Source organism: Eleginops maclovinus, chromosome 21, assembly GCF_036324505.1.
Source record: "Eleginops maclovinus isolate JMC-PN-2008 ecotype Puerto Natales chromosome 21, JC_Emac_rtc_rv5, whole genome shotgun sequence".
NCBI lineage: Eukaryota > Metazoa > Chordata > Actinopteri > Perciformes > Eleginopidae > Eleginops > Eleginops maclovinus.
This window is the reverse complement of record NC_086369.1, coordinates 13,532,929-13,545,397: the sequence shown is the minus strand read 5'-3', so window position 1 is coordinate 13,545,397 and position 12,469 is coordinate 13,532,929. Positions and strand designations below refer to the sequence as shown.

At 43.2% G+C, this 12,469-nt stretch overlaps 1 protein-coding gene across 1 annotated transcript in view; it reads left to right on the top strand.

The window, feature by feature from the left end:
- ofcc1 (orofacial cleft 1 candidate 1) overlaps positions 1–12,469 on the top strand; it is a 66,793-nt gene that overhangs the window by 31,572 nt on the left and 22,752 nt on the right. Inside the window, exons 17-19 of the mRNA XM_063874057.1 lie at positions 7,276–7,527; positions 9,970–10,222; positions 10,722–10,885. Of these exons, the coding sequence (XP_063730127.1) occupies positions 7,276–7,527; positions 9,970–10,222; positions 10,722–10,885 (669 nt within the window). The remainder of the gene's footprint in view (positions 1–7,275; positions 7,528–9,969; positions 10,223–10,721; positions 10,886–12,469) is intronic.

Here is a 12,469-nt window from a genome sequence, read left to right as displayed (position 1 = left end):
AAGAGACTCATTGAGGGGTAAGAGGGATCGCCCTGCAGAAACAGACAGGGGGAAAAACACCTGAAATAACAGCGAGTTCCAGGCTGTCAATCCCCTGCACACTGCGGCTCCGAATCACATCTCGGTGCAAAGGTCAATCAATTCTGATGTAACGCTGGTAGGAGAGGTGGGTGGAGATGGCAGTGCTGTTCACCCCTGGGTCTGGAATGTGTCTGCATGCGTGTGAGCGTGCATGTGAAAAAGAAGGCCCCTGGCTACCCAACCCGAGTGCACATGTTAGGGTTTCTGCGGCCAGACGCGCCCTGGGTCACTCCGGATCTCTCAGACGTACACAGTCAACTTCCTTTATGGAAATCAGAGCTGTCAGATCCCTGACAGGCTAACGTTGCGATATGATTGGTTAATCTGCAGTGATGTGGCTGTCAGTCAGTGCTGAGTGCAGTCCCATTGGTGGTCCGGGTCAAATGAAATGTGTTTCCCACACACAAGAGAGAGGAGTAAAGAGGGGGGGTTCAGATAGAGGAAAAATGACTACATGTGAGAGCACATGAGTGATTGCGTGTGATTTGTTCATGATTGTGAGTGTGTGTGATAGCAAAAGAGACCTAGGCCAGAGGTGACACTTCCCACACGCTCTTATTTTTTCATCTGTAATCACTCGTTCCCCAAGACCGACATAAACACCCCAAAAAAAGATCTGAAAAGACAACAAACAACTCGAGGAGAATCTAAAAATGGATTTGTACACGTAGATACATGCTAGCTAATGCACTGTAGCACAAACATGCACTAATGCACTGTGCCCCGTGCAAATAAATAGGAACTTTTTAGGAAAACACAGCTGACTGGCAGCTCTAATAATACAACTGACAAGTGGTAGATGCCGATGTAATCAGAATTTGATTCTAAAATGAGTGTGTGTGTGTGTGTGTGTGTGTGTGTGTGTGTGTGTGTGTGTGTGTGTGTGTGTGTGTGTGTGTGTGTGTGTGTGTGTGTGTGTGTGTGTGTGTGTGTGTGAGCATGAAGCAATCAGGACCTGTTTTAGCCATTGCCAGTTTGGAATTAAAGCATGCCTGATTGATAATTGCTCAGAAGAGAACAGTTGCTGTTTTGTTTGTTTGGAAGCTTATTCAAGATAAGAGTGACACTTGATAAATTATAACAGAAAACAGAGCCAAACAAACCCAGAGCCCGTCTGCCCGTCGGCTGTTTAAAGGCCCATTCAACCCTGTTCATGTGGCTTGTCTGCTCTATGATTCTGGGTGAGATTTCTGGTCGGTCACAACTTAACTGCTACCTGAATTCACACATATGACATATACTTAGTCTCTCTTGCTCCTCATTATTTCCTCTCACTCTCTCCCAGTTAGTCTGCCTTATCTCTGCCTGTAATTTCCTTCATCTTTCATTCTCTCTGTCTCTATCTCTCTGGTGACAATGTCCTGCAGTTACGAGGCAAGGTCAGAGAAGTGAAATCCATTTAAATACTGATGCAACTCTCTGGAGGCCCATACTCAGCCTCTGCAGCACGCTTCCCTGTACGCCTCTCCCAAATTGATGAATAGATAGATCTCCCTTTTTATTATTTGTCCTGCATTAATCATTTCATGTATTACACATCTGCTGGCATCACTGCCCCCCAAAAAAAGTGTTTTAAGAGGGGAAAACAACCTGCTCTTCATTGCTTGGTAGCTGTAGTAGCTGTGTGAGTGCATGGGAAGTCCTGTTGTGTGCTTGTTGATCCCAGGTGCATCTGCATTTGAAATGTTTCCACCCCTAGTTTATGGCGCACCTAGGGACCTGCCATTTCCATGTTTTAATCCCCTCTCGTGCTAAGTCGGGCGCTCCATAAAAACGCCACATGTTGCATGGCAGTGAAACGGCTACCTCATGTATACATCTAAACCGATCCAAGGTGTATGGGGAGGCCAAAACACATTTTTATAGGAGGGATTTGTTTGGCCAGTGCAGGAGTCATAGAGCTGGATCATCCAATTTCTGTTCTTGAAGGGTGTTGTTGCTGGTAGCTTTAGAGGTTTGCCATTAAACAAGGAATATTATTTCAGTGGAAACAACTAGCTTGGCTTTAGTTTGAGCATCCCACTCTGTATAAAGGCAACCCGTTTTAAATAGGCTTTTCTCTCAGAAAACACGAGATTCAACAAACCATTCAGATTTGTTATGTCACCTGCAGCTCATTAGAAAGTTCCGCCCCCTATCTGAGTATCAAGGTGTGCCATATTCCTATTGCCTCAATCAAAACAGTGTTCCAGAAACCCAAAACACTAGCGCCAATCCAAAACATTAGCAAAATATCTAATTTTTTAATGGATTTTTAATCAATTGCATACATTCCTTCTGTTCTAAACTAATGAGGATTAATTGTGAGAACTCCAAGTGGAAGTTTACATAAAATACACATCCTTCCTGTAATTCCCTCCTTGACACTGTTTATTCCTCTGCTTCACATTAAATATGATACAATCATCAGTGCAACATTTTTACGAGCTTGCCATTCTGTGCCAGCGTTGCATCTAATCCATTGCTTGCTGATCAACAGCACAAAGCAATCATGGCCTTTTCCATCGCCCAAACCCCCCCCCCCCCTGCATTGTAAAAATGAGCAGCCAACTATTAGTCAAACGTGGATTCCTAATTAAAGGGAACATTTATGTTTTCCTGCTTCTGATTGTGCTCCCCTCCACTCTGTGTCAGCTGCAAATAATTCTGATAATTTGGAGGTGCATCGTTCTGTTTTAATTACATGATGATGGACTCCAGTACTGCAGCTGAGTCACTATTACATAATTCTCTTTAACTACTCCCCAAAAACCTGCCACTGTGCTCCTATTTTGTCAATGAAAGTCATTTATATGTATTCTCCCTTTGCCAGGGTCTCTGTAAAAAGCTGTGCTTATAAAGCCCCCAAAATGGTAATTGCTGTTGGAACAAATACAATTAAAAGAGAGAAGGAGCTCCAGAAAGTTAAATCGGAAGCATTCTTTTGTATTTCTTTTTTTCCAGTATAAATAAAACTTCTCACAAGATGATATAAAAATGACTCAATTATCCGAAAGCCTTGCGGGCTTATACTGCTGCTCTGTTCAACTTGTTTTTATGCACACACACAATCGAGGTGATTTGGAAAATGATACCAGCTTGGTAACCAATGATTATCATTTAATGCATCTTGTGGGAGCAGTTTTATTTGTGATGTTTCATAGCTTCCTGTATTATATTTTCCCCACCTGTGCAAAGCCCTGCCATGCCAATTGTTACGTAAACGTGTGTGCTTCTGCATAAATGCAATGAAGAGGCAGTTAAGGCCTCTGTGACTGTAGCGTCTGTACATAATGTGAGCTTGGATCGGCACACAGAGGATCTATGATGTGCATGTTTATGCAACATAGCTAATAAAGTGTGTCGCTGGCTAGCCTTTTACTATCTGTGGGTTGACTTATTGGTGCAAATATAAGACAATATCCATGTTTTCTGGCAAGCTGATGTGGCATTTAGCTCTGATATGACTTTTTTTTTTTATTAAAGAGGCCCTATTTATGTACTGGTCTTTAAAGGCTAAGATCTTATTGTCCCCTCCATAGGGAGTTTCTCTCTGCCTGAAACTTCCGTAACATACTGACATCACTAGGTTACACTCGGACTTCCATTGGCTAGCGCTCCAGTTGAACAATCACAACTGCTTGCTAAAGACTGAATTCACACAGTCGGGTTATTATTATCAGATATCTGGTCTGCTAAGATGATATTTGTTTTTAAACAACATTGAAATCCTTAAAGTTCCTACACATTCTGGTATAATGTTGTAGTACTGTACAATAAATAGCTCAAATGTAGCATATGTGCGCCTCAGAAATGAGCTAGTTCGGGACAAGTGACTGATACTGTCACTATCCAAAACAAAAGCATTCTTCAAAAATGAAATGTAAACAAAGGATGAGGTATCTTCAGTCCTATCTCTTGACACCTAAGCTAATCTCACTTCCATAATCACCACAACACTCGTGCATCTGGGCCACTAAGAAAACAATCACGTTATCCGTCAATCTTTTAAGTCTATTTCCACACTGTGTCTTTTCCCCAACAGCAAGGCATCCTCCGACGCGTGCATTTATAAACAATGCCGGTGGCCCAAATAAGAAAGTGACAGAAAATAACTTAATCCTCAAAATAAAAGGGATAAGTCCAATATTTTAAGTGGCCTCAGACTGGAGGGTTTAAGCCATCAGGGCCCTGCAGAGGGATTGTTACCTTCACTCTCCTCGGCCCCGGAGCCACCTCGCTATAAATCTGCTATTTAAAACACACCCCTGTACTCCTCTCCTCCCCCCCGCCCCTCCATCTCTCATTACCCATGCCGTGTTTGAGGTTTAATACTTGTCTGTACTTGATATTCACTCTGTGCTATTTTTAAGCTCCTGTTATGTCATGCTGCACAACATTAAGGGACACAGCCTGGGAAAACCAGTCCAGGACATGCTTCTTGCTCCAATGGCTGGCACATAAATGCTAGTTAAATCTGATTTACAGGCTTTGACACTCTGTAGCAAGGTTTATGGAGAACGATGAGTCCTCTCGCGACGTGCTTTGATGACGTGGGAATTAACAACAGACATATCAAAACTGAGATAATGAGGGAACAGCTCCTGGCCCAGATTTCACACAATCATACAATTAAAAAATATAGTATTATGTGCCAAAGCATGCCTGTTGAAATGGTTAGTTTCTTCTGTGGGCCGTTATGCCACATGCTATCAATCGTTCAGGGGACAAGCTGTGAAATATCCTGCTAGATAAAAAAGCCCACACCTCCACCCCCTGCATTCCCCTCTTTTTCCTGCATTGTACTTTTGTAATTGGAGGTGCCATAATGAAATCAATTCAGTGGTGATAACAGATTTCACATCATGTTACCAGTTTCCTTTGGAAGAGGCCGCCACATGAAGACGGCTAAAAATATTCCTCTTTCATGCATCATCAATATCTTCATTATATGAAAGATGTGCGTCAGGTTGTGTTTGCTGTTCCCGTTTAATGCCACTTGACAGGGTAGCATCTTGCCTGTGTCTGTGGCACGCTGCTTTTTTGTCTACTCTGTAATTCCACTTTTGCAAACAGGCGGAAAGCAGTTTCATACCACACAGTGAAGCAAGTGGTAACAAAACCTTGGAATAAAATAGTAAAAATCTCAAAAGAGAAGCAGAACCGCAGTTTCTTGTACATTATGGTCTTTTGGTTTGCATTACAGTTCAAAATCAGGTATAATCTCACATTTGACACTGGAATAGAACATTTTCAGTTTCAGAAGTGAGGTAAGGAAGGCAAACGCAGTCAAAAAAAAAAACGGATTCACGAATAAACCATCGGCGAGTTTTTATAAAACCGAGGTATGAATGCTAATGAAGCTAAGTGAGCAGAACCACACCAGGGGGACACTGACAAGGAGCTGACAAAGAACACTGGGAAAGACAGGCTTATTAATACACCGAAACTAATCACATGAACAAGACACAGCTGGAGAGGCACAATGACAGGGGCCGAGAGGTGACAGGTGGATAGAATCAGGGCGGGGCAAGCAATCACAAAAGGGTGGGGAAACACAGAGACAGGAAGTGATACCAAGACAAGATGCAAGGACAGTGTTCTTGGGTTTTATGTTACTGTATTAAAAGTATCATGTATGGCTCCTTGGATTCACTTCGTCTAAATATCCAGAGTAGTTACGTAAGGAGTTATCTTCATTGCCAGTGCTGTTCATTAGTATGGAGGCAGAGGCATCCCATAATAAAGAGCAGTCTGTTCCAGTTAGTTCCTGAACCACATACTGTTCTCATGTAACATTAATAGCATGGTAAAAACAGTAAACAATGCCTTCAGATGATTTCATTTACATGTAATGGAACCGTATTAAGTGTACACCCCCCGCTGCATACATTCTCTTGTACAGCATCTGCCTGACCTCACACTAGCGTTATAGAGTATGTATGTGCATTGTACAGATGCTGTATGTAAAATGTCAGCCATTGAACTGACCGGTATCTGACTTTTATGCCAGATGTTGATCCTCTCTGCTCGAGTTTATTTCAGCTGAGCGATGAATATTTATCACCCCAAACTGTTGACTGAGCGTTTTCTGAATGAGTTCTCCCACGAGTACCGCACACTACACCGCGTGCATCCTCTCAGTAACTTGATAAACCCTTCTCTGTGTGTACCCACCTCACAGGAACAGGAAAGATGATCCCTTTTGTTTTAAACGCAGCTGTTCATATCTCAGCAGCAACGCAAGGAGAGAAAACACAATGCTGCATTTTGATGCAAGTCTAGCCTAATTATTTGGTAAGGGGAGAGAAGGGGGGGGGGGGGGCAATACAATTGATTCCTTTTTTCTTGTTTTTTCGTCTTAAGGCAGTGTACCAATTTCCCTAGACACACACTACAAAGTGAATTCCAACTGTGCTCTGGGACACAGTGGAGAGGCACAGGGATGTCCACAGGCTACGGCCTGAAGTCACACTCTGTGAGGCTAACCGTAGTGCTACTGTACACACCTACGTTAGCCTGCGTCTAATTACTGCCAGCAGCCGATTGGGTCATCCGTGTCTGCTTGTGTTGACATGTTCAAACTATGGTCAATTGATTTCTGTGCACGTCGTTACAATAAACACTAATTTACCACACACACACACACACACACACACACACACAGCTTTGTATGACTTTTTAAGGCTGGGCTGTTGGAAGCCCGTTGTAGCTTATTTTTGATTTCTCCTCTCCTCTGCTTTCTGTTCCACTCATCTCCACTGTTCCATCTGTGCCCTGTATATGAAAGGGAATAGCTGAGCATGCCTGACAAAGGGCGGCACAGAGGAGGCAGAGGTGCTGAGGGAAGCTGTGCATTGCTGGAAGGGATTCCTATCTGTTTGTGTGTGCATGTGTGGATGTGTGTCAATTTGAATACTACATTTCCCTACCTATTATTCATTGCATGCATCTGATGATGGTAAAGAAAGCGCATTTGAACACTGCTCTGTGTAATGCATAGTCAAGGAAGTGTTTGCTCTGAATTCAAACGTAGATACATAAACATAACATCAAGTGTTGTATCCCACCTTTATTTAAATAACATGTCCCCTGTTTCGAATATAATCTTTACTGACGCTGCCACACAGGTTCCATAGATGCTGTGTAGCAGAGCTATTTGAATACAACTTATGATGAGAGTAAGGAGTCAGATGCTCCCCTGTCTTAAAACAGATCAGCGCTGCCTGGACCTGCGTCTCGCCCCTCACGCCTGTCCGAGCGAGCCCGCCTGGCCCTGCGCATGCTGCCGTCCGAGCTGGGCCTGCCGTTGCCGGGGCAACAACAGCCGCGTAGTAGCTGGCGTGGCTCCGTTCGGCAGCTCGGCCTCATTATGCTGCTGCTGGCTTTGATGTGGTTTGTGAGGCTCTACCTGCATTACTGCAGCCAATGGCTCTACCTCCAGGCCATAGCAGTTCCTGTCAACAAGTGAGTTTGCTTCCTTTGATATCACCCCACACACACACACACACACACACACACACACACACACACACACACACACACACACACACACACACACACACACACACACACACACACACACACACACACACACACACACACACACACACACACACACACACACACACACACACACACACACACATCGTGAAAGCTCGTAGCACACGCATGCAAAACATGCTCGTAAATGAGATGTGGAGGGGTTATAGAGCAAATGAGAGAAAGAAGATGTGCATTGTGTCTGAATGTGTGTGTGGCAAACGAGCGCACACGCGCACACACACACACCACACACACACACACACACACACACACACACACACACACACACACACACACACACACACACACACACACACACACACACACACACACACACACACACACACACACACACACACACACACACACACACACACACACACACACACACACACACACACACACGCCCCAAATCATCTGTTTGGAATCCCCCCATTAACATTTTAACAAGACTCTCTCAATATTAACAAACCATTGCTGGGGGAGTTTGCTGATTTCACCACACAGCTTCAAGTCCCAAAAGGCTACATTATTTGGAAGGAATTTATTTTTATTATTTGTTACACAGCATTGATAATGAACAGCAATAAGACACCACGGAACTGTTAAATCACATCTCAATAGCATGTGGTGCTGATTTAATTCATCACTATAAAACGAGCTGGCTGCAAACATGCATACAGGCAGGCTTTTATTGCAATAACATGGCGGTGCAAACATCACGCATTAAATCATGGAAAGTGATGGCTGACAGAAGAAAAATGCGGCAGAATAAAAAAAAGAGAATGGACTGAGGGGGTTTATGGGAGGTGAAAAAACAAAATTGCGAAAACAGAGGGGGTCAACATCGGATGACAACTTCCACATGTCCAAATCTGCTGCTTTCCCTCCGAGCATTTCTCTCTCCATGCCATGGCCAGAGCTGGTGGTGCCCGACGAGAGAGGCCAAGTGACAGTCTCAGAGGCGGGTGTGATGACAGGCCTCCCTCCCTCTCTGTTTCTCCTCCTCTCTGCCTCCTGCTTTCCCATAATCCATCCCTGGACATCAGTGGACAGCAAAGTGTGTCCCGGGGCTACAGAGTCTCTGGCCCCAATGTTCCTTCAGTCACCTAGAGAACTCCTTTCTCTCCTTTCTTTTGCACTTTCGTATACTAACACAATAATGCAACAGTCTAAAATGACTACAGTACAAATCCTGCGCTCAAAATCTGACATAAGAGTGCAGAAATGCCCCGTCAGTGCTATATTTGTATTATATTCATAGACTGTTTATGCATCAATCAGTATATTTGTTGCTTTATTTAGTGCAAATATCATTTTGTTAGGTTGGGTATTTGACAACATGTGTTAAATATAATATAATATGAGCTCGTTTTATTTTTATCTTCTATACAAACCCTAATTGTAGCTTCACATTTAAAAAAAATATTTTACTATTTATTTATAATAAAATGACATCCTACCACTCATCGAGATCCACATGTCCTGGGAATAGCAGGTTACATGCTCAATCCATTACATAGCAAAGTACCACCTGCCGTTTTGAAATTTCACACATCACATTTAAGAGATACACAATCTGATTTAATACGGAATGATGGCCGTCAGTATTTGATATGGAGTGATGCTGCCAATGTCAAAATGCTGTTACAATTTATTGAACTGGAAACTTTCATTGTATTAAATCACGATTGTCTGTAAATGAAAGATTCCCCTGTCATTGTTGAAATTACATTTAGCAATACAATTAAACTGGAAAAATAGAAACCTGCAGAGTAAAAAGAAAGCGTTTCCGTCTGTACCGGTCATTCAGCGAGGGTTTAACGGGATCGTATAGGGTTGAATCCGTGTGTTAGTAGATCTGCTTCACATGAAACACCAATGGACCTCCACTGTCAGATTAATGGACAGAATCTGAGAGACGCTTGACTCTTGGAGCAAATCAGATGGAAATTAATGAGCAAAAACTGGACTTCTTCTCCCCACCACTGACTCTACCTCCTCCTGACTGATGGGAAGATTAAGGAACTCATGAGGCTTGCGGTAAATGGGGAGTCTAGATAAAAAAAGCTCTCAGGTGTTCATATTGTTGTAGTGTCTGTTTTTTATACATGTTTCAGTTTAATTTGATATAAATACACAGAGTATCTTATAAACTCATCACATCTGACCAGTAAGGGCCTCATGTAGTAGGAAAGAGCCGATTACAACCTTAATTGTCGTCAAACTAATTAAATATGATTGAATCAACCACCAACTATAGTTTGTGAATTGCTACCAGTTGCCTCTGGGCTACAAAGCATCACAAATCTACTACATGCATATTGACACATGCACACACGCCTCCGTTTCCTCTCCCGCCAGATTCCAGTTCCACGCACACACGGTGGACCTCGTGTACCAGAGTGCTTTGCTGCACACCCGGGAGGAGCTGGCGATGGTGGTGGTGGGTCCCCTGACCTTGAACGCAGTAATGTTCCTGCTGGTTCTGATCAGATGTGGCTGTCAACAGATATTTGGCTCACTCCCTTCCTTCACGTCAAAGTTTATCATGGCTCAGGGAGTGTGGACAGTCCTCGACCCCCTGGCGGTCTTTGCGGTGGACGCCGTCCTCGGGGTAAGTCACTTAAAAATAACTTGGACACTTGTGCACTTTAAATAGGAGTTCACTTTATCTTGGCAAAGTGACTTTAGATTACAAAAAAAGAGGGGGAGGGCGTCGGGTGAGAATGAAAATGTGCAAGGTTGGGTGGGTGTCTTTTTTTAGCAGGGGATTTGATTTTGACGGTTAGAGAGACGGAGAGTTTGATTGATTTGGACTGTTGACATGAGGCAAATCAAATCCAATGGCAATGGAATGGTGTCTTATAATTACTCTCTTTTGGCAGAAAATAAAACCAAAGGTTGTTTTATGTATCATTTTAAATAGTCAGCAATGTCAGATGTAGAGTGAGAGGAGCCCCAGCTGACCAGTGTTCAGTCCTTGAGCCATCATGTGATCTTTTTGATCACTAGTCCCAGGCAAGACCTTTACCATATTGCAAATGTCCAGCTGTATAACAGTTATATATTTATGTCTGTCTTATTCCTCATCTTCTTTCAATCCGTCTGCTCAGCGTCTCGCCTACAGCCCAGACACACCGGTGGGTGACGCAGCCAAGCTTTACTGGCACTTCTTCAGAGTTGACCAATCAGGTGCAGCGGGAGTGATCATCACTCTTTTCCTCTATGCAGTCATCTTCCTGCTCTCCGGCACCATCCTCTTCATCAATATGCTCAGGTCAGACATGCAGGAAGGCGATCTGGTTTAACCTGTCTCTGACATTCTAGTGACTGAAAATCTGGGCTGTATTTGGATATTGGTGAATAGACACAGCCCATATGGAAAGTCTGCCAATGACGAGGTAGACCCTTTCTGTGGCCTTCTATTCTCAAACATCCGTTCAGAAATAACTCCCAACCATCCACCCCCGCAGCCTCGTGCCATATCCACCTCGTCCACCACTTATTTCCTCTTTCTACAGAAAAGCACAAAAAAAAAACTGAAAATGAAAACAAATGTTGATGTAATCCATTTTGATTTTAAAGTCGCACAGAATTACTCATGCAGTTATGCATCAACCTCACACATCCACACACACACACACACACACACACACACACACACTACAAATACAGTTACGAAACACCATACTCTGCAATTGGTAGGAAAATGTAATAGCGTTTCTCAATCCAAAAGTTTGATGTGTTTTGATATAGCGTGAACGTATAGCCCCATTACATTATCCAATTAGGCGGAATGTGTTCATGGTTGGTATCACTGCAGGTTTCATACATATTGAAATGGACATCTACATGGTGGTGAACACACACTGTGTTCTCCACTCGTGTCCTGCAGATTGAGTCACCCCATGCTGAAGCATTTACTTTACTAGGTTTGTGTAATACTTTAGCACCTCAGACTCTTTTCTACCCAGCCTTCACATCTTCTGTAGAGCTGCTGTGACTGGAGGTCTTAGTCAGTGTTGAGTCAAATATTATCTCCTTTCTCCGTTTCAGAAAATGACAGGAGATTGGCACTGCATTGCAATGGGAGGGCGGACTGAAACATGCACTGCAGAACTACTAATTCCAAATTCCCGGCTTAAGAGATGACTATTGCACTTTTTAAATAATAGAAGGACATCATTATTTTCAGCATGGAAGTAAAAAAGTAGAGGGGCGGGGGATAAATGCCTGAATAATGTAACTCAGTATTCATCCAAGGTGTGTTCTCCCACCCCCATATAGGACCAAATTCCATTAACGGCTCAAAATGTAAGAAAGCCCTTATTGAATTAATCAGTTTGAGATTGGCGGCCGAGGAGAGGGTACCATCTAATTTCAGTAAGCGGGACGCTTATCGGGCTCCGGCTAAATGGACAATATTAAAACAGCAGCCGGGAATAATGACTTCTGCCACTCAACCGCCACGCGGGTTTGAATTGAATGTAGGCCACGAGGCTGAAGCAAGGCTGATAATTTTATGGGTTACAGTTTCCTATTGGCTGCAAGGAAGGGGGCTCTGACACAGAGCGTGACCTATTTCTAAAAAAAACGCCTCGGGCTACATGTATAGATAGAACGGACTGTTATCCTTTTTTAATTACATTTTAGGCAGCCTTTATTCACTGGCTGCAAATATACACATCAGTGATGTGTTTTACATCTTTATACTGTTTGAAACTTCATAGATACAAAGAAGTGATGTACCAGTGGTTGTGGCACAGTTACATTCAAATGATTGCGAGGTTCAAAAACTAAAAAGATACTTCATCTGCATTCCTTTACACAAGTCCTGTGCTTCTCAAGTGTGCATGTACTG